This window comes from Tiliqua scincoides, chromosome 4 (genome assembly GCF_035046505.1).
Source record: "Tiliqua scincoides isolate rTilSci1 chromosome 4, rTilSci1.hap2, whole genome shotgun sequence".
In the NCBI taxonomy this organism is placed as follows: domain Eukaryota; kingdom Metazoa; phylum Chordata; class Lepidosauria; order Squamata; family Scincidae; genus Tiliqua; species Tiliqua scincoides.
In genome coordinates this window covers 2113528-2135295 of record NC_089824.1, presented here as the reverse complement: position 1 = coordinate 2135295, position 21768 = coordinate 2113528, and the positions used below count along the sequence as shown (strand labels likewise).

Below are 21768 nucleotides of genomic sequence, written 5' to 3'. Positions count from 1 at the left end.
TGTCCCCCTGCCGCTGCCCACCACATACAGCACGAGTTCATGGTCACTGAGGAGTGTCCCCCACCTTGTAGCCCAAGGAGTTGCAGAGTTTGGACCCTGGGAGCAGTGGGCCCCCTCCCCCCTACAGACACCCATCCCGAGGCTAGCTGAGATAAGAAACCTCAGAAGATGAGAAGGAATCCCTCTCTGCTCACAAGCAGACTATGGGTGTGATCCAGTCAAAGTTTCTATTGAACTGGATCAGTGATGGAGGAGCATCTGAAAGAGACATGCTCAAGTGGGGCTGCCAATCATCTCCTTCCAGCAAGGCTGTTGTGTCATTGCAGGTTATCCAACTGACAACCAAGTAACAAGTGCCAGTGAGGTCTGACTGCACCAGTTGGTTCATTGTCTGCCACAGAGTATGCAAAGCCACAGGGTCCTGGCTGGAAAGGTCAATAACCTTGCCGAGCATCAGGTGGGCACACCCTGGTCACTTCTAGGCAGGCTGTAGGCTTCCCTTGAGGTCTTTATGGTGCCTGTGGGGACTGAGAAGAAGCACAGTGGCAGGAAAACGGGACCCAACAGCATCAGTCACATCTGTGCTCTGGACAGTGTTTGTAAGGGAGAGTGGTGCCTCCAAAGTGTATCTTTCAGTGGTGCCCTGTAAAAGGTGAGAGCATGGTGGCTTGGAACATTACCCTGCACCAGAATTCTCCCCTAAGAGACCAGAGAGATGTAGTCTTCCTGGTGGGGCTTCAGTACTATGATTGCCTGCCAAATGTAGTCTGTAGCCAATGCTCCATTGTAGGAAAATGGATGGGTTAGTAGGGTAACGGGGTTGCAGTTTTCTGCGGTTTTCCCTTCCCCATTGTTACCTATGAGATTACTCTCACCTGCATCAGCCCTGTTTCCGGCGTCAGGTGTGTTCGTTGTGTGAAGGGGAGCTTGGATATGGCGTGCATGTGCTTCTCCTTGTCCTCCCATGTCATGCTAAAATCTCAACCCCATTTGGACCTCACTGATGGAGTTGTGCCAGCATCCAAACTATGTCAGCACACCATTTTGTCAGTGTTGCACTGGTATCTGGGACATGTCTGTCAGTGGACAGACTCCTCCACCAGTGGGGCTGTCATTATTGTGGCGCACATGAAGATATGCCAGTGAACCTTGAGGATAGGATTGGGCTGTAAGACACCTATTTTTTTGCATATGCTGCTGCCAAGTCAGGTCTCCTCCGAATGAATAACTTGAGGAACTGTTTGTTTTATACCCAACATTTCAAAAATTCAGGATCTAAAATATGTGAAATGGAATAAACATATCTTAATAAAATACTTCCACAGTCACTAAAATTCCTTCTGTGGAGCAGGGAACACTTTAGGGAACAGACCTGCTGATGAGGTCCAGTGCGCTGCTTTGGTTGTCTCCATGGAGGGGCAAGTCTGAGACCAAGAGGGCAGAAGGCGCTCAGTTCAGTGGGGTACTGACAGCACAGACCTGGGCACAGTTCCTTGGTTCTTTCATGCTGGTTCAAAGTGGGCGTGTTGGTTGCCCTCACTGAGATAGTATGTGCTTGAGTTGTGCTGGGTTTTCACTGTTGTCATTTTAATCTGTTTCTTAATTAAGTTGGTTACTGCTGTTTTTATGCTTTGCATGAAACTATTGTTGCTTGCTGCTATGCGGATACTAACATTTGGGAGACCAAAAGCTACAGTGTCAGTATTTTGATAACTAAGTAAATGCACAGCTGACTGAGGTTTTCAGAGCAAAGTTTTCATGTCCTCCTCTGAAAAAGAATGTCAAGGAGAAAAATGGGAAGCCCAACCTTAATCCATTGGTTTGTGCAGCACCATCTTTCATCTCCCCAAATTATTATTTGATGGGACTGAAAGGAGACTGAGGGCCCAATCCTATCTGGCCATTACACTTCCAGCACGTGTGTTCCAGTGGCATAACACACTTTCCATCTGTTGTAAATGCAACAGTGCCTAGCCACCACTGGAAGCAAAGAGTGTCTGGGTCCACGTGATGATGGACCAAGGATGCCTCCTGTTGCAGGTAAGGCCGTGTAGGAGGTTGGAGGGAAGCAAAGAGGGGATGGAATGGGGCAGGGGTAGGTGGGTGGAACAGGAAGGAGATGGGGCAGAGGAGGGCAAACTGGGACCAGGAAGAGGGCATGTTAGAACAGACAAGAGAAAATTAGAACAGACAAGAGAAAATATTTCTTTACTCAGCGTGTGGTTGATCTGTGGAACTCCTTGCCGCAGGATGTGGTGACGGCATCTGGCCTGGATGCCTTTAAAAGAGGATTGGACAAGTTTCTGGAGGAAAAATCCATTACGGGTTACAAGCCATGATGTGTATGTGCAACCTCCTGATTTTAGAAATGGGTTATGTCAGATGCAAGAGAGGGCACCAGGATGAAGTCTCTTGTTATCTGGTGTGCTCCCTGGGGCATTTGGTGGGCCGCTGTGAGAAACAGGAAGCTGGACTAGATGGGCCTGTGGCCTGATCCAGTGGGGCTGTTCTTATGTTTGGCTGCACTGGTGCCCTCCGAATCCTAACCCCCTTCCCAGGTCTGATCCACCTTCATGGGTCAACACAGATTTGCGATATTGCTGACGCAGGTCTAAGGTGACCCACTTTACCTCAGGAGTTTACTTGAGGCCAAAGCCTCCCCCACGGGATTCAGTGGGCACCACATTGGTGCTGCGTCACTGCTGCACAGGGAATTTGATAGGATTGGGCTACCCAAGTATTTTTAAATAAATAAATGAGATTATCTGTTACTTGTAGAGCATCTAGCCTAAGTGCTGGATTTTCTTTATTTCTTTCTTGCCAGGAGCCGGTCTAGGATGGCCTCAGCAGGGAACCCACTTGTCTCCCTCTTGCTGTTGGGGCTCATAACACTCCAGGCCCGCACATGCCCTGCCACCTGCCGCTGCTACAGCATGACTGTGGAGTGTGGGTCTTTGGGCCTCAGAGAGATCCCGGCCAGCATCCACCCATCCACCCAGGTAAGTTACAAGCGGAAGACCAGCTCCCACATCAGGGCTTCTGGTTCCTATGGAGGTTAAAAAGGCTGTTCAAGAACCCTGCAGTTCACTGACTGGCTAGTTGCTATGCAAAACACAAGGCCTCCTGCATTGCTGCCTCTTAGTGGCAAGAGAACAGCAGGAAGGACTTCTTCACACAGAGCCGATTTAGCCTGTGGAATGCACTACCATAAGATGTGTTGATGGCCACTAGTTTGAATGGCTTTAAAGGGGAATGGGGCAAATGTTCTGGATGGCTGCAGGCTGCCTCCGGGTTCTGAGGCATTGTGCCCGGGTGTAGTGGTGGGGAACAGTGGCATGAGAGGGGAATGTGTTCATGTCCTGCCTGCTTTCAAAAGCAGCTGGTGGCCACTGTGGGAAGCAGGAGGCTGGGCTGTTTGGGCCTTAGGCCTGGTCCAGTGAGAGGCTTCTCTTGCTGGGTCAAGGAACCTTCTTTTGATGGCCTTTGGATGTTCATCCCTGATGGCCATTGTGCACCTGTGCAGCAGCTAGTGCTGGATCCCGGGGGCTTGGTTTGTGAGAATTCCTTGGCTGAGTTTGGCCATGGAGCTGATAAGGGCAACCAGGGTTGGAGGCCCTCCTTTTGTGCCACTAGCAACTCTGTTTGCTCCAGGGCAGGGAGCTCCACTGTGTGACTTTGTCCACAGATCCAAATATGTCAGATGACCGAGGTGCAGCCAGCTGCTCAGGGAATTTTCCAAGAAGTGAAAACCAAGCATGCTGCTCCCCAGCCAGCCTGTAGGAGTGGGGAGGTGGGGAGTGATAACAGGTGGCCTTCCTTGAAGCCCGTGGGGTCTGAGGCCTCTTGCTATTTGGAAGTCTGCTTCCAAAATGCAATAAGAGGTCATGCTGGCCCAGCACGGCCCCAGCACCATGTTTGCATGTAATCAAGCATGCCATGTGGCCAGATAAGAGCAATGTCAAGGTCTTAAGAGCACCTTTATGTTATAGGGTAGCTAAGACTCACTGAGGTTGCTAGTTGACTGGGGGGAAAAAATGTTCATCCATTCACCTTCCTTTTCTAGTTTGTTCCAGAAAGTCGGGGCAAAGTGGTGGTGATGGGGCTGCTAGGTTTGTACTTACTTATATAAGCTACATGCCTACACCTGCCACATCCTGGGCAGGGGAAGCAAATGGGAAAGTAGGGGGTGAGGAGCGTGCAGCAGTTGCATGCAGGCTTATGAAACATCAGTTATTACCCAGCATGTGGAGCTTCACATTGCTGTGCACCCTCCACACTATCCTGCTCCCTTGTTTCATAGTGATGGAACCCTAACACAGTTAATGACCCAATCCCACTAGGGCTTCATGCCACCAGAGCAAGCATTCTGACAGCATAAGGCCCTTACTTCTGTCATAGAATGTGACACGCCGTTCAGTACTGCCTGGTCACTGCCACCAGCAACTGGAGGCCACCTGCTGGTATACGTCAATTTAGGGGTGGGAGGGAGGCGGAGTGGGGCAGAGATGGGAGTAGGAGGAGGGCGAATTGAGCCTGGGAAGGGGACGGTATTGGCAAGAGTTGTGCAACTGTTAGCCTATCCCACTTCCCAGCCTTGGTCCCCCAGGTCCTCTCAGAATGCACCTGTGAAATTGCTGGTGGAGGTCTAAGAAGACCCAGCAGATCATAAGAACAGCCCCCCTGCTGGATCAGGCCATAGGCCCATCTAGTCCAGCTTCCTGTATCTCACAGTGGTCCACCAAAAGCCCCAGGGAGCACAAAAAACAAGAGGCCTCATTCTGGTGCCCTCCCTTGCATCTGACATACCCCATTTCTAAAACCAGGAGGTTGCACATAAACATCATGGCTTGTAAGCCGTAATGGACTTCTCCACCAGAAATTGGTCCAATCCCCCTTTAAAGGCATCTAGGCCAGATGCCATCACCACATCCTGTGGCAAGGAGTTCCACAGACCAACCACACACTGAGTAAAGAAATATTTTCTTTTGTCTGCCCTAACTCTCCCAATGCTCAATTTTAGTGGATGTCCCCTGGTTCTGGTGTTATGTGAGAGGGAAAAGAGCATCTCTCTATCCACTGACCATCCCCTGCATAATTTTGTATGTCTCAATCATGTCCCCCCTGAGGAGCCTCTTTTCTAGACTGAAGAACCCCAAGCGCTGTAGCCTTTCCTCATAAGGAAGGTGCCCCAGCCCCGTAATCATCTTAGTCGCTCTCTTTTGCACCTTCTCCATCTCCACTATGTCCTTTTTGAGATGTGGCGACCAGAACTGGACACAATACTCCAGGTGTGGCCTTACCATTGATTTGTACAACGGCATTATAATATTAGCCATTGTGTTCTCAATATCTTTTCAAATGATCCCAAGCATAAAATCGGCCTTCTTAACTGCTGCCACACATTGGGTCGACGCTTTGATTGCACTGTCCACCAGCGCCCCAAGATCCCTCTCCTGTTCCATCTCGGACAACTCAAAACCCATTAGCCTGTACGTAAATTTTGATTCTTTGCCCCAATGTGCATTACTTGACACTTACTGACATTGAAGCGCATCTGCCATTTTGCTGCCCATTCTGCCAGTCTGGAGAGATCCTTCTGGAGCTCCTCACAGTCACTTCTGGTCTTCATCAGAAATGTTTGGTGTCGTCTGCAAACTTAGCCACCTTACTGCTTACCCCTGTCTCCAGGTCGTTTATGAAGAGGTTGAAAAGCACCGGTCGCAGGAACAGATCCTCGCTTTTCATTGTGATTGTGTGGTCACTGGACTGTGTGGGCTTATCTGGGGCAAGGGAACAAATGTCCAGGACCCAAAACCCCCATGGGATACAGCGAGCAGGGAGTTGTATAGGATTGGGCTGTGAGCTACATACAGCAACATGTGTAACAGAGCAGATGATCTTCCGCTGCTGGTGGAAGAATGGCAGAAAGGGAACCTGCGCATTTTGGAGGGAGGTGCAACCACTGCAACAGTCTTCTTGCAGGTTGCTGCTAGCTGCACTTCTGAGCAAGGCAGACACTGCAGTTGGGCCACCCTGAAAAATCTTGCAGAACAGGTTCTTGTGCTTGTAGCGAAACAAGGCAGAGGAAATCCAGAGTCCCAGGCTGTAAACCAGAAGGCTCATATTGTCATCCTGCCCACGGCTGAGCACTAGACTCGCACTGCAGTTTGAGGAATCCTACAGGGGTGCCCCCCAGCAGGAGGCAAGCAGCCCACTGCCTCTCAGTCACCTCTTGCCTGACGACTTCCTGCATTGGCAGGTGGGCACCGAATGATGAGAAATTCCTGGTATGTCAGGTTCCAAGCCCTCAAGTGAGCTTGACTTACAAGGGGCTGTTTCTCAGACCCTGCAGTGGTGCCTGGGGCATCTTATCAGCTGGTATCGGTAACAGGGAACATAGAAAGATGAGGGCACTGGGATCTGCCTTAGACCTTGTTGGCCCATTAGTCCATCTTGTTCAGCATGGACTTGCAGCAACTCCTGAATTTCAGGCAGGAATCTTGCTCAGCCATGCCTGGAAGCACCAGGGACTGACACTGGGGCCTCATGCATGCAGACTGCATGCTCCACCACCCTTCACTGTGATCTGACCAGCTCTTCTCCATCCCAGTCTGAATGCTCTCTGTCACCGAAATCTGGGGCCATCACCCACACCAGGATGATGGAGGCAGAGATGCCTGGGCCTTGGTCAGACATGGAAGGAACCTGAGAGTGCCTCAACATCTGCAAGGCACAGGGCATTAGGGAGCCTTTGCTGGACTGGACAACTGTACACATGATAGTGTGGTGAAAGGGCTGCAGTCTCCTGGGAGAGTCTCCTGAAAATGCCTGTCAGTGGACTACAAATTAGTTTGGGGCCTGTTGTGCATGTGTTCTGCTTACTGGAGCTGGGCTGCCAAAGGGTTGTTGAATTGAGCACTGCTTCTTCTGTCTGCTCCTGCAGACAGTCTTCCTGCAGGACAACGGCATCACGCAGATCCACCAGCAAGACCTGGCCTCCCTCTCGGGCCTGCAGTATCTCTACATGCAGAACAACACCATCTCTGCCCTGGAGCCAGGCGCCTTCCGCAACCAGAACCGGCTGCTGGAGTTGGCTCTCAACGGCAACCGCATCCACCTCATCAACAGCAGCATCTTCAAGGGCCTGGAGCACCTGCGTGTCCTCTACCTGGCCGGCAATCAGATCACCCGTCTGCCTGACTTCACCTTCTGTGACCTGGAGGTGAGCCCAGCAGGGGGCAGGACAGAAATGTGGGGCCTCATCTGCTGAGAAGCATTGGTTTGTTTTAGATTTATCCTGGTGTATTCTGTCCCTGCAATTTGCATCTCACAGGTAGGAATCGGAGCTCTCCGTTAAGCCCGTGGTTTTGCACAGAACCGACTCCCCATCTGGTCCACAGTGGCTCAGTGCAAATGGGTGGGTGACTTGGATGGCCCAAGTGCCTTTATGATTTGCTTATTCTGGGTCTGGTCATCACCAGGGAAGCCCTGTCCCTGCCTCCTTAAGGGGTGATACAAAGGCAGTGACACGATTGCCACGATCACACTGCTGCCAGGGATGAAAGGGTTTTATTAAACTTATGATTAGCAATAATCTTCTGGGGAGCCCATGGACCCCTCTGCTGGGCCCCCCAAGCCTCAGAAGCAACTAAAAATGGTGATTGTCTCCCATTTCTGGTTTTGTGATCACAGACTTGCACCTTTAAAGTGACTGCCGTGCTGTTCTGGACAAGCTGGTGCATGATCGCTGAGTCAGAGGGCTTCCTTACCAGGAAAATCTTTGTCTTGTCTGGATTTAATTTTAGCTTGTTAGGCCCCATCCAGGCCGACAGGACATTCACAGCCACTTCTGTAGGTGATGACATAGTGATGTGAAGCTGCATGCACACACTGATAGCCTCTCCCAGTGGTTTCATGTCAGTGTCAAAAAAACATAGGGGTCAGGGTAAACCCTGTGGGATGCCATTGGCTGTTGGCTATGATGGAGAGCAGGATTCAACCAGAAGGAATGGCAGAAGGAATTCCTTCTGGAATGGCAGACCAAAATCACCACAAAGCAGTGTCCCTCAAGTCTATTTCACTCAGGTGGTCCAAAAGGATGCCAAATGTCCAGAGGCCCTGTCTGGGCACTGCCACGGAAGGGCTCCACACAGTAGTGGGGATTCTTGGAGGGAATGTGGCTTCTTAGGCTCGTGGTCTGGCATTTGTAATGTCCTGCCGCCTCAGCTCTCATACTGCCTGCTGCTTCTGCACCAAACAACCTTCCCCCCGCCATTCCTTTTACTAATTCCTCAGGTCTTTCCTCCAGATATTTTCCAGAGGTTCTCTTCCTCCTGCAAAGCCATTCCTCTGTCCCCACAGGCTTGGGTGCCTGGACTCTCCTCTACCTCAGAGGATGGCCTGCACAACCAAGGAGGCAAAATCCAAATTATGCATGCAGATGTTTGTGCACATCTGAAGTGATCCTGGTCCAGAACAGTTTGTGTGGTCCACACAGTCCAGTACAAACAAACAAGTGAGGTGAAAAGGCAAAGCGGCAGGGCCACCTTGCCCATGGTCTGATTTTGCCTTTGCAGAGGCTGCAGGAACTTCACTTGCAAGAGAACAGCATTGAGACTCTGGAGGACCAGGCGCTGGCTGGGTTGTCGTCCTTGGCGCTGCTGGACCTCAGCAAGAATAACCTGCGCACCATCAGCCGGGTGGCCCTGCGGCCCCTCATCAGTCTGCAGGTGCTGCGGCTGACAGGTGAGTTCAGCATCAGCTCTTGCAGTTCCAGCTGCAGGTCGAAGGCTTTTATCACAGTACTTTGAAATGGCCCCCAGCAGGGAAAGTTGGGTTGGACAGCAGGAGAGATGCATAACCATCAATCCTGAGCCACTCAAGAAGAACAGGTGGGGGTCAAACAATTGTGCCTGAAGGAAGGCATTCTCTCCTAGGTCCAAAAGGCTAGTAATTAGCGTCGGGGAAGTGAGGTCCTGGGATTCAGTCACAGCCACCATCTGACTGTGCCTTTGGCAACACATTGAAGCCAGTTTCATAAGAACATAAGTTTCGAAGCCCCAAGAGCCATAGGGCTGTGAAGGGGCAGGGGATCTCCAGCAGAGAATTTTCAGCACCCTCCCAGGACTTCAGTTCCCAGGTTTCTTGGGGGAGGGTACCCACAATTAGTTTAAAATAGGTTTGTGTAGTAGATGTGTCTTTGGAATCCCTGTTCTCCTACTGCATTTCTAAGATTCTGCTCCAAATTGCGTGAGGAAATAAGGCTGAGTGGGTATCGAAACTAGGAAACCCCTGGGTTTGGAGCTCTTCTCTGTGGCATCCACCACAGAGCTGAACAATGATGAACGTTGATGGATGAACAATGGAGCTGACATGGGAAAAGAGTGGGTTTGGGTGAGTGCATAGTACTAACTGATTAGGCCTCCCTCTTTCTTCCACCAGAGAATCCCTGGCGATGTGACTGCTCTCTCCATTGGCTCCGCATCTGGGTCAAGGAAGAAGGGCAGCGGCTCCTAAGTCCTCTGGACAAGAAGATCATGTGCTCGGAGCCACCGCGCCTGGCCTACCAAAGCCTGATGGATGTCTCTGGGAACAGCTTGATCTGTATCCCACCTGTGGTGCAAGTGGAGCCGCTGGAGATGACAGCACGACTGGGAGATGACCTGCGTGTCTCCTGCCAGGCCTCGGGCTATCCACAGCCACTGGTGATATGGCGCAAGTTGGCTCACTGGCGAGCAGGAGGATCCAGGGCCAGCAGTCCCCGGCTGCCAGGTGGAACTTTTGAGCTGAGCGAGCGTAGTGTGGGGGAACGCTTTGAGCAGTCGGACACAGGCAGTGGGATGCTCTTTCTCAACAATGTGACAGTGGCACATGCTGGCAAGTATGAGTGTGAGGCCTCCAACCCAGGTGGGACAGCCCGGGTGCTCTTTCATCTCATGGTCAACCTTTCTCAGCAGCAGCAGCAGCAGCAGCAGACCTCGGGGGGCTACCCAGCCTCCGTGGACATCAGCCAAGAGCCCCTCTATGACATGGAGAGCATGGACTTCAATGCCCTCAGCATGGCCACGCAGACTGCCATTGCTGTGGCCATCTCTCTGCTGGCACTGGTAGCCCTCCTTCTGGTCATCATGATCTATCGGAAACATCGCAAGCGGAAAATGGCCAAGAAAGAAGAGAACATCCTCTATGTCAATGACTACTCGGATGGGCCCACCACATTTGCCCAGTTGGAGGAGTACCGTGACGAGAGGGGTCATGAGATGTTTGTCATTGATCGCAACAAACCTCTCTTTGCCACCTACAAGGACCCCCAAGGTCTGGTGGGGGTCTTTCCTGAACAGCTCCAAGACCAAGCTACCCAAACCCTGGAAGGGGAGGAGGACTGCCCACCAGAAGCCCGCGAGCTCTTTGTCAATCAGGGACTGATGTTCCAGCCCCAGATTGCTTATGAAATCCACTGCTAAGTGATTTGGGGAGGATTGTGGGAAGGTGCCCCAGAGCCCTTGGAGTGGACGTGTCCCCTACTGGAGCTGCTGTAGCCTCCTTGACCTTTTGCCTCCGTCCTGGCCTTTCTCTGCTATTTAAGGTGATGGGGTGATTCATGATGCTTTGACTATTAATATCCATGGGGCATGAGAGACTTTGTCTTTAAGTCTCTCCCCTGCTCCCAAAGAGGAATCTTACCCCACCTGGTTGCTATTGGGGCTCAGTCTGCCCTCAAGGCACCTCCATTGCCACTCTTTGAGGTAAGCATGTATTTGCTCCCTTCAGATCTAGCTGTACCCTGCAGAAGGTGGGCGGCAGGTCTCGAGGCCCCTGCCAAAGCACTTGTCTGATGGCAGGAGTCCTGGTGGTATCCTGAGCTGATGTACCCAACAAGCTCTGCCCCAGAATGCATCCTGTCAATCAGTGCTCTGCCTTCAGGTGTGCTGACTTGTAGCAATTTACTATTCCATGACCACCAAGGAAGCAACTCCCAAGACAGACCCAGACTCTCCCTCATCTGCAGCTGAAGAACAGCTGATGGGGGCTGGGAGTCCTGCACTGTGTGCCCTTTCTGTCCCTTCCCCCTGACCTTTGAGGACACTGTGGAGCCACCTGGGTTCTTTCCCTGGATGGGAGAACCGGCTTGTTGCAGGAGGACAGACAGGAAATTTTTCGGTCTGCCTTGGTTTTTTTCTTATTAAAGAGTAAAAATGACACAATCACAAAGAATGGAAATAGCACCACTATGTCATTTGTAGGTCCTAGAGAAAAAGTCACCTACCTGCACAGTCATGCTTCCTGCTGGTGCTATACAGTGGTTTTTGCAGGAGCTTGAGAGCCACAGGAAACGGGGAACCCCCTCGGGCCTGCCATGGAGGGGAAGGCAGCAATACAGAGCCAATAAAGTGTGGTTGGTGCCGAAGGCCACTGAGGGTCTGTTCTGTTCTTGCTGCAGAAACAGGTAGCTGGACAGGCAGGAGTATTTCAGCCTGGGCCTCGTGGGGGAGGGGGGAACACTTCAAGAAACTGTTCCAGTGCTGCCAGGGCTGCTCAGACCGCCTTTCCTCTTTCGCTGGTTCCATGGCAAACAACATCCATAGCTAGGCTGCCACAAAAGGGCTGCTCTAAGTCCTTATAGGTGGAGGCTGAGGGACTCCAGCTCACAGCACTGGCCCAGGAGGCTGCACAACTGGAACTCTAGCCTTGCAAGTGTCCTGGCAGGAGGAGTTGGGACATGCCAAGTTTTGCACAGTGGAACAATTCCAAGGCAGCTCCCAAGAGGGTTTCATTGTATAAATCAGCATGAAACCAGGGGTAGGTGGGGGCCCAGAATCTTTGTTTATTTAAAATACTTTAATCCTGCTTTTCCATGGTCGTATATTCAAGGTAGTTCATATAAAATCCAAAAATGAAATCACCACACTAGCTTTTGAATCCCACGATATAAAAGCCACCTGCAGTCATGCAAAAGCCATAAGATGGCCAAGGGGGGAGTGCAGGGCCTTGCAGCTGGCCCCCACTCCTTGCACAGTTCATCCCGAATCTCCTGGTTCTTGCTGCTGCTATTCAAAGTTGAGGCTTCCAGCCACCAGCAGGCCAACTTGGAAAAGCCACCCTCCTAGGTCAGCAGAGATACCAGAAGATAGGAGGCCCCTGAGATGAGAAAGGAGTGGAAGGAGGAGGGCAAGCCAGCTCCCTCTGGAGAGACCAGGCTGCTGAAGCACAGTTATTCATGGGGATTAAAATTACACACTGACTCAAAAGGAGCTAAACAGAACCCCTGTACAGGCAACAAGATGGCACAAGGGGGTTTGGGAAGGAAATGGGCACTGAGGTCAAAAGGCAAGCTGGAAATAAAAAAAAACCTACCATAAATGCAGCATCATCATGTTGGCAACCTTCAGTCTCGAAAGACTCTGGTATCGCGCTCTGAAAGGTGGTTCTGGAACAGCGTCTAGTGTGGCTGAAAAGGCCAATCCGGGAGTGACAATCCCTTCCACACCGGGAGCAAGTGCAGTCTGTCCCTGGTCTGTTTCCCTGGCTATGGGCCTTCCTTCTTTGCCTCAGACTGTTGGCCAAGTGTCTCTTCAATGCTCAACCAGTGTGCTGCGGCACATTGGAGTGACGCGAATGGTCTGCAGGTGTGCCCCAAGAGTTTGAGGGAGGGTAATTTTATTAGTGGAGCCATTGAGGGATGTGAGACCCCTGCCAGCAGTGTGATGTGCCTTGTCACCTGTCAAAAAACCGATGGTGTGCCTTGACAATTTTAGTGCTTTGTCTGTGCTGTGAGACGAAAAAGGTTGAAAATAGCTGCCCGGAGTACTCACGCTCATCCAGGATTTGAGTCTTGGTTGGATGGGCAGGCAGCCCTCATCAAGATACCAGAACTAATGTGCAAAGGGAGGTGCACACAACTGCTTTTTATCACCTATGGCAGGGGTGCTCAAACTTTCAACTTTATGGACCCTGGACCTTTAAAATTGCGCAGGAGAGATAATTTCAGCAGGTGCAGCTTGTCATCTGTGGGATGACAAGTTGCACCTGCTGAAATTCTCTCTTCTATACACTTGTTAAAGGTCCAGCATCCCTAAAGTTGAAAGTTTGAGCACCCCTGACCTATGGGGTTAATCAAGTTTAACTTCTTGTGCTGGGTGGAAGGAGGGGGTCATGTGAGCCCCTTGAATTTCCCACATGGGCCAGTCCTAGTGGAAGACACTGTGGCATGGGGGTTGGTAGTGATGGGCATAGAGACTGATAGATACTATTAATGGGACTCCCTAAAATATCATGACCAATGTAACTCCACTGTATGCCCTGCCAGTGCTAAGTATTTTCTCTTCAGGGTCGAAGATCTTGCATTCTTCCAGCAATGACAGCAGATGAAAACGGAGAAAACCACATTTGATGTTTTGCCTTTCCCTTGGCCTGAAATAACAAGGTTGGGGGATGGATACGCTAAGAGTGGAAAATTGGCTTTGGATCATTCAAGTGAAAGGGGGGTTTACTGAGGGGGGCCACTTCTCACAAGCCCCCTCTCAACAGGCTGAGTACCAAGACACACACAGGTAGGCAAGAGTGCACTGATGGCCTCAGGCATACATGTGTTCTACCTCCGTTGTGGGCAGCTTTTATATCCAAAAATTTCCCAACAGCATTATCATCATTTTGCCAGAGGATTGTGCTGCGAAGTCTGCCTTGCAGGCAGCCAAAAGACACTGCAGAACTTCAGTGGCACAAGTAAGTCTCATTCTCTTGAGGCCTGAGCATGGTGGTTCTTGCACCCAAGAGCTGGCAAAGGTGCCTGGCCAGCTAGTCCCACTTTCTCTGAACAGCTGGGTCAGCTTCCCCTCCATTGCCCTCTGCAGTAGAGGCCTTTGAGAGCCTAAGCAGGAATGGGGGGGGGGGTCTTCCTCTAGGAAGGAGGGGATTAACCCTTTGTCTCCCTGAGAGGTGACTCTCACTACTACTTTAAAATGGCTGGTTTGTGGCCAGTTTTAAGGAGTCAGTCACGTTTGTGGCCCATCAGCAGTCATGACTTCCTCTCTGACTGCAGTCCCTTTACCTCATCCCTTCCCCCACTCACAGATTGTCCTTCCTCCCTTCAATCCCAGTTCATGCCAATTTCTCAGCCCTCCTCCATCTCAACAGCCTTGGAGTCTGGCCTCTTGGTCCTTTTCCCCCTGCAATGGGGTAAAGACATTTGGTACCAGAGGCACCAACCAAAGCATGACCTAAGCACTCTTACACTAATTTAAGGTGTGACTTAGTTCCTCTGTGCATGCCCCAGTGGAATGGATGGGGAGGGCACAAGAGTGCTGAAAGGGGGTGCCTGGAATTACAGCCTTCAGGCAGCCAAATGCCTCCCTTGGTTTGAAGCAGCTTCCCCTTAATGCTTAGACCCCCTTCTTGGTCAGTCACAGCCTCAGCAGCACAGAAATGATCGCCAGGTGGTTCGTTCCTCTTCTCTGCAGGAACACCCCAGTAGTTGTGATCATCTAATTTTTTAAAAAAGAAAGTGAGCATTTGTTGTAGCAGCCAGAATCTAGCTAAAGTGAACCATCACAGAGAGAGAGAGAGACTGACTGACTGATGATTTAAGGACCAATCCATCAGGGCTAAACAGGAAGCAACTAATTAAAGGAACAGTAGCACAGAAAGGCTTTTAACAGCTCCTTGTCAGTTCACGTAAGGCTGATGCTAGAATTGCTTCTTAAGTCAAAAAATAACAATAAACCGCAAATCAAGAGGAAAGATGGAAAACAGTGGACTGCAATGACCTGTCAGGGATGATGCCTGGATTCTCCAGACAGCGAGTGAACAAACGGTGTCTATTCCAGAGAGAAGAGGGCTGGCGTGGAAACACCAATGCCCCAATGTCATGTTGGTTCAGCTTTCAGAGGGGCTTCCAATTAGGGCCAAGTCATTGGGAAGTAAGCTTGTTTATTGCAGGAGACTGGGGAAGGGGGCTGGGAGGAGACCTCCACTTATATGCATTTCTCTGCTCCTCCCATTGGCAGCGCCAAGGCCCTCTTCTTCGCAGGCGGCAGTCAGTCTGTTGTATCCCCTTCACTCAGTATCCCAGCATCTATGAGGTAGAGTCTGGTTTTATAGCCCCGGTAGGCAGACTGGATCCTGATGGCGGCCTCCTCCTGCTGGCGCAAGGCTTGCCGCGCCTTCCACCCCCGCCAGAAAGCCTGGATGCAGGTAGCTGCCCGTGCCACCTCCCACATTTGCTTCCTTGTCTTGAACACACGTCTCTGCCCTTCGCCCATTCGGTGGGCACAGTAGTTTTCATACAGCCAGTCTGAGGTCCCTGGAGAAGATGCCCCTTGCTGGTGGATACTGGTGGATGAAAGGCTCCTGCCTGTGGCCCGCTCCTTTGGGGGCCGTGCCGTGGTATGTGAAGCATAGCGCTGGCTTAAGCCTCCAGGCTCCCGTCCCTGCCGCCGGGGCAGGTCTTCAGGACCAGAGCCTTGGGAGCCCATCTGGTAGGACACATGACCCACACAAGCATTGCGTCGGGGGGATTTCTGCCTCTTCAGCCTGGAGCCTGGACTCCTCCGCCTAGCAGGGGAAGGGGCAGAAGGAGGGCGAGTGGGCCCCTCGTATTCACTGTCATCCATTTCTGATTCAGAGGGTGGGCCCTTGCCCACCCCCTCTAGCACACGGATAGTGGTGCAGCGCCCACACTTAGGGCATGACTTGGGCTGGGGCGGTGGCTCCGTGGACTCCCTCTCCCTTGGGCAAGACTGGGTCGGCACTGTGCTTCTCCATTCCTCCGGGGTCCCCACAAGGCATTTCTGCCAATGCTTCCTGGGGTATATACCCACCCTTGAAGAGGTTCTGGCCATGGAGCTTGGGTGGCCACGGTAGGCCTCATTTGGAGTACCACGAGGGTAGGTGTTGTCTGGCCTTCTGGCCAAGTCCTGCCTGGTGCGGTAGCCCCTCCAGTGTGCCTGGATGGTGGTGGCTGCCCGGTTACATTGGAAAAGGACCCGCCGGGTCACATACCCTCGGTAATGTGCCTGGATGACTGTGGCGGCTTCCTCCTTGCCCACGTCTGGCCTCCCCCAGGACCGCCTCCCATCCTCCGAGGAGGCAGGCGAGGGTGTTCTGCGTCTGTGCCCGTACGCTTGCCAGCTAGGCACCTGGTCCTGCTGCAGCGCCATGTATTCTCGTGTGATGAAATGCCTCCAGGCTGCCTGGATGGTGGAGGCTGCCTTGTTCTCGGTCCAGACTCGCTTTCGCACTAGGTAGCCACGCCATGCAGCCTGGATGGTGGTGGCAGCCTTGTCCATCAGCATGTCAAGCTCATCCACCAGGAAGGAGTTCCGGTAGCGGGAGTGGCTGTTGCTCCTGGATCGCACTTTGACTAGGTGGGGGTCATGGAGGTGCTCTTCATCCGTCTCCCCCCCGCTCTGGTCACCATAGGTGCACCAAGGGTGGTCCTCATAGTGTTCCATCCTGGGAGGGAAAACAGCATTAGTGTCTAGGCCTGCAGCAGGCCTTCTGAGGACATCAGCAGGTCTTCTGGACATCCAGAAGGCCTAAAAACATTTTTAGGATTTCTGGAGGCCTCAGAAGGCCTTCTAAGATTCTGTAAATAGGCCTGAAGGGGGGAAAAAAAAACGCCACACCAGCCCTCCAAAAAACAGGTATAGGGGGGAGAAGGTTGCAGTGGTGCCATTACCAGGAGGTGTCCTAGGGCGTTTTATTCCCCCAACCCCTCCAGGCATGCTGGACCACCACCAGGTCCCACCGCCACAAGCTGGGAGCTGCACCCAATTTGCTGCCCTGGTTCAAATGTGCGCCCAGTGGTCAGAAGGCAACCAACGCCTAGTTCCTCCCTCCAGCTCGGGAAGGCCAGCGACCTGCCCCGTCCCCCTCCTTGGCAGTCTCAGGTTTCCTGGACGTGAGCAGCATTGCTCTGCGGGCTCCATGCCCACACCAATGGCAGGGGTGGCAGGCTCCACTGTGCTTTCACTCAGCCTGCTGCTGGACTTTGGGAGGAACCCCTCTGGCTCCTCCCGCGTGGCTCTTCACCTTCTTCTCCTCCTTCACCTTCTGCTTCTCAGTCCTCTAGCAAGCAGGGACATGAAGTGGGTGGGGAGGCAGGTGAGGCACAAAGGAGAGGTGAAAAGCGGTGTGCCCCAAGGAGCTGTCCTGGGACCGGTGCTCTTCAACCTCTTCATAAATGACCTGGAGACAGGGTTGAGCAGTGAGGTGGCAAAGTTTGCAAACACCAAACGTTTCTGAGTGGTGAAGACCAGAAGCGATTGTGAGGAGCTCCAGAAGGATCTCTCCAAACTGGCAGAATGGGCAGAAATCAAAACATCACATATAAGCTGATGGGTTCTGAGCTGTCTGTGACAGATCAGGAGAAAGATCTTGGGGTGGTGGAAGACAGCTCCATGAAAGTGTCGACCCAATGTGCGGCGGCAGTAAAGAAGGCCAATTCTATGCTTGGGATCATTAGGAAGGGTACTGAGAACAAAACGGCTAATATTATAATGCCGTTGTACAAGTAGATGGTAAGGCCACACCTGGAGTATTGTGTCCAGTTCTGGTCGCCACATCTCAAAAAGGACATAGTGGAAATGGAAAAGGTGCAAAAGAGAGCGACTAAGATGATTACGGGGCTGGGGCACCTTCCTTATGAGGAAAGGCTACGGCGTTTGGGCCTCTTCAGCCTAGAAAAGAGGCGCCTGAGGGGGGACATGATTGAGACATACAAAATTATGCGTGGGAAGGACAGAGTGAATAGAGAGATGCTCTTTTCCCTCTCGCACACTACCAGAACCAGGGGACATTCACTAAAATTGAGTGTTGGGAGAGTTAGGACAAAAGAAAATATTTATTTACCCAGAGTGTAATTAGTCTGTGGAACTCATTGCCACAGGATGTGGTGATGGCATCTGGCCTAGATGTCTTTAAAAGGAGATTGGACAAATTTCTGGAGGAAAAATCCATTACGGGTTACAAGCCATGATGTGTATGCGCAACCTCCTGATTTTAGAAATGGGCTATGTCAGAATGCCAGATGCAAGGGAGGACACCAGGATGAGGTCTCTTGTTGTCTGGTGTGCTCCCTTGGGCATTTGGTGGGCCGCTGTGAGATACAGGAAGCTGGACTAGATGGGCCTATGGCCTGATCCAGTGGGCTGTTCTTATGTTCTTAAACTACATTCCCAGGAGGCCTTGCAGGTCTTCTTGTTATCTGGTGTGCTCCCTGGGGCATTTGGTGGGCCGCTGTGAGATACAGGAAGCTGGACTAGATGGGCCTATGGCCTGATCCAGTGGGGCTGTTCTTATGTTCTTAAACTACAATTCCCAGGAGGCCTTGCAGGTCTTCTTGTTATCTGGTGTGCTCCCTGGGGCATTTGGTGGGCCGCTGTGAGATACAGGAAGCTGGACTAGATGGGCCTATGACCCGATCCAGCAGGGCTGTTCTTATGGCAATGCCTTCCCACTGCAGTCCTTCGAAAAGCAGTGCCGCCACTGGGTGAGGTGCTCAAGCACACTCAAGCCATGCACTCTGTGCTCTCTGTGCATGAGTTGTGAGTGGGTTGGGATCCTCCCAGCCCTGTAACTAGTTTCTACACACAGCTTGTAGGCATCTCTGTAGCCTCTGGTAGGAAGCGGGATGCTGGACTAGGGTCCCCCCACTTTGGTCAAGCTTCTCCAACAGGCTCGGCTGGAGCATGTGACATGGCCCCCTGCCGGCTCAGACCTGCTATCCACCTTGTTCAGGGTCACCTGCGCTGCCTGGCAACAGCTCTCCATGTTTTGGGCTTGGCAGCCTGTGCCAGCCCCACCTGGACATGCTGCCAGAGAGTGAGCCTGAGACTACCTGAGTGCAAGCAGAGATGGCTCTTCCTCTGAGCTACAGCCCCTCCTAGGTGCGTGGAGGCAGAGTGCGGGTTGCCTGTGCTGTGAGTTTTGAAGGACGCTTTGCAATAGAGACACTTCTTGTCATATCCTATTGGATCTTTATTCTGTGCCCAAACCTGCCAACCAGCTGTTTCTTCTCCTTCCCACACACCCACAAACCTTTTTCCTTAGCTAGGAGGGCAGTCACCCCCCTCCAAGCCTTAATGGGTACCCAATTAAAAATCACAGAGCACTTACCAGTTATCTCTCATTGAGGAAACATCAGCTGATCATCTGAGCTATCACCAGGTTTAATAAAGGAATGGTCACCCAACAGCCTTTTTAACACTAGAAGCCCATCACTGGCTTCTTCCTGCCCCACATTCCTTCCTTCAGGATATCCTTTCCTTCCTTCATCTGTACACACATTTTTTAACATTCTCTCTAATTCTAGGTGGTCAACACCATTTTGCAACCTCACAACATCATAAGAGCATAAGAAGAGTCCCCCTGGATTAGACCAAAAGCCCATCTAGTCCAGCTTCCTGTATCTCACAGTGGTCCAACAAATGCCTCAGGGAGCACACAAAACAACAAGAGACCTTCCTCCTGGTGCCCTCCCTTGTATCTAGCATTCTGAGGTAGCCCACTTCCAAAATCAGGAGGTTGAACATGTCCATCACAGGTTACAAGCCATGATGGGTTTTCCTCCAGAGATTTGTCCAATCCCCTTTTAAAGTCATCCAGGCCAGATGCCATCACCACATACCGTGGCAAGGAGTTCCACAGACTAATTACATGCTGGGTAAAGAAATGTTTTCTTATGTCTGCCCTAACTCTCCCAACACTTAATTTCAGTGGATGTCCCCTGGTTGTGGTGTTGTGGGAGAGGGAAAAGAACATCCCCCTATTCACTGTATCCATCCCCTGCATAATTTTGTATGTCCTAATCATAAGAACATAATAACAGCCCCACTGGATCAGGCCATAGGCCCATCTAGTCCAGCTTCCTGTATCTCACAGCGGCCCACCAAATGCCCCAGGGAGCACACCAGATAACAAGAGACCTGCAAGGCCTCCTGGGAATTGTAGTTAAGAACATAAGAACAGCCCCACTGGCTCAGGCCATTGGCCCATCTAGTCCAGCTTCCTGTATCTCACAGCGGCCCACCAAATGCCCCAGGGAGCACCCCAGATAACAAGAGACCTTTTTTAGACTGAAGAGTCCCAACCACTGTAGCCTTTCCTCATAATGTTTGTGCCCCATCCCGGTCATCATTTTGCTCGCTCTCTTCTGCACCTTTTCCATTTCCACAAGTAACAGTAAGATCAGCTCTTGCCTGACGCCACCTTGTGGGCTTCAGGGCTAAACAGGGATTTGAATCCAGGCCTGCCCAAGCCAAGCCCACCATTCTAGCCACATCCCCAATTGCCTAAGTAGGCCTTCTGGAAAAGGGGAGGGGGGGGAGAAGTACAGTACTTTATTCATTTATCATATGAGGTGAACCAGAATGACAGACTACAAAAGAAAGCAGAAGCATACATGGATATTATCCACAGTTACGAGAAATAAACTTCCATTCCCTTCCTCAAGTCTGTCTTGCCATTATCAGCCTAGATAGTATTAGACTGATGGATGCCATAAGCTAAGGACTCAGTGTGAAGAGGGCAGTGGGGGTAAGAGGAAAGCAAATAAACCAGGAAGGAAATGCCTTGAATGATCACACCCTACTTTTGGAACTGTTCCACAGAAAGCCAAAATGTTCATTAATAAACATTGCTTTAAACAATCTTTGTAGATAAGCTGTTCAAATATTTTCTTCCAAAATGCACATCTATACAGATTCAGCTAAAACTCGTTTAATCCATTTTGTCCTGCCCACAGGTGTACACATTTGGTCCCTGTTGCATATATGCAACGTTGGACAGAAATGGCTTAATCAACATCATGCTCAGTGCTGACTTCAAAGGAAATTGTGCCTCTGCTCAGCCAGCTGACCAAGGAATTAAGTCAGATAGAGGTTGAAAGAGAAGATGTTTCAGACCTCATTGATAAAGATCAAGAAGTCACCGGGCCCTGATGGCATCCACCCAAGAGTTATTAAGGAATTGAAGAATGAAGTTGCTGATCTCTTGACTAAAATATGCAACTTGTCCCTCAAAATGGCCACGGTGCCAGAGGATTGGAGGATAGCAAATGTCATGCCGATCTTTAATAATAATAATAATAATAATAATAATAATAATAATATTTATATACCGCTTTTTAACAAAAAGTTCCCAAAGCGGTTTACAGAAAAAAAATCAAATAACTAATGGCTAATTTCCCTTTAAAAAGGGAAAGAGGGGTGACCCAGGAAACTATAGGCCGGTCAGCCTAACATCTATACCGGGTAAGATGGTGGAATGCCTCATCAAAGATCGAGTCTCAAAACACATAGACGAACAGTCCTTGCTAAGGGAGAATCAGCATGGCTTCTGTAAGGGTAAGTCTTGCCTCACGAACTTTATACAATTCTTTGAAAAGGTCAACAGTCATGTGGATGTGGGAGAACCCGTAGACATTATATATCTGGACATTCAGAAGGCGTTTGACACGGTCCCTCACCAAAGGCTACTGAAAAAACTCCACAGTCAGGGAATTAGAGGACAGGTCCTCTCATGGATTGAGAACTGGTTGAAGGCCAGGAAACAGAGAGTGAGTGTCAATGGGCAATTTTCACAATGGAGAGAAGTGAAAAGCGGTGTGCCCCAAGGATCTGTCCTGGGACCGGTGCTCTTCAACCTCTTCATAAATGACCTGGAGACAGGGGTGAGCAGTGAGGTGGTTGTTTGCAGACAACACCAAACTTTTCCGAGTGGTGAAGACCAGAAGTGATTGTGAGGAGCTCCAGAAGAATCTCCATACTGGCA

At 51.0% G+C, this 21768-nt stretch overlaps 1 protein-coding gene across 1 annotated transcript in view; it reads left to right on the top strand.

Moving 5' to 3' along the window:
- The window catches only part of LRRC24 (leucine rich repeat containing 24), a 29106-nt gene extending 17700 nt beyond the window's left edge, over nt 1-11406 (top strand). The window contains exons 2-5 of the mRNA XM_066625822.1: nt 2825-2999; nt 6944-7222; nt 8577-8745; nt 9442-11406. Coding sequence (XP_066481919.1) covers nt 2838-2999; nt 6944-7222; nt 8577-8745; nt 9442-10463 — 1632 coding nt within the window. The 5' untranslated portion in view covers nt 2825-2837 and the 3' untranslated portion in view covers nt 10464-11406. The remainder of the gene's footprint in view (nt 1-2824; nt 3000-6943; nt 7223-8576; nt 8746-9441) is intronic.
- The last annotated feature ends 10362 nt before the right edge of the window (nt 11407-21768 follow it).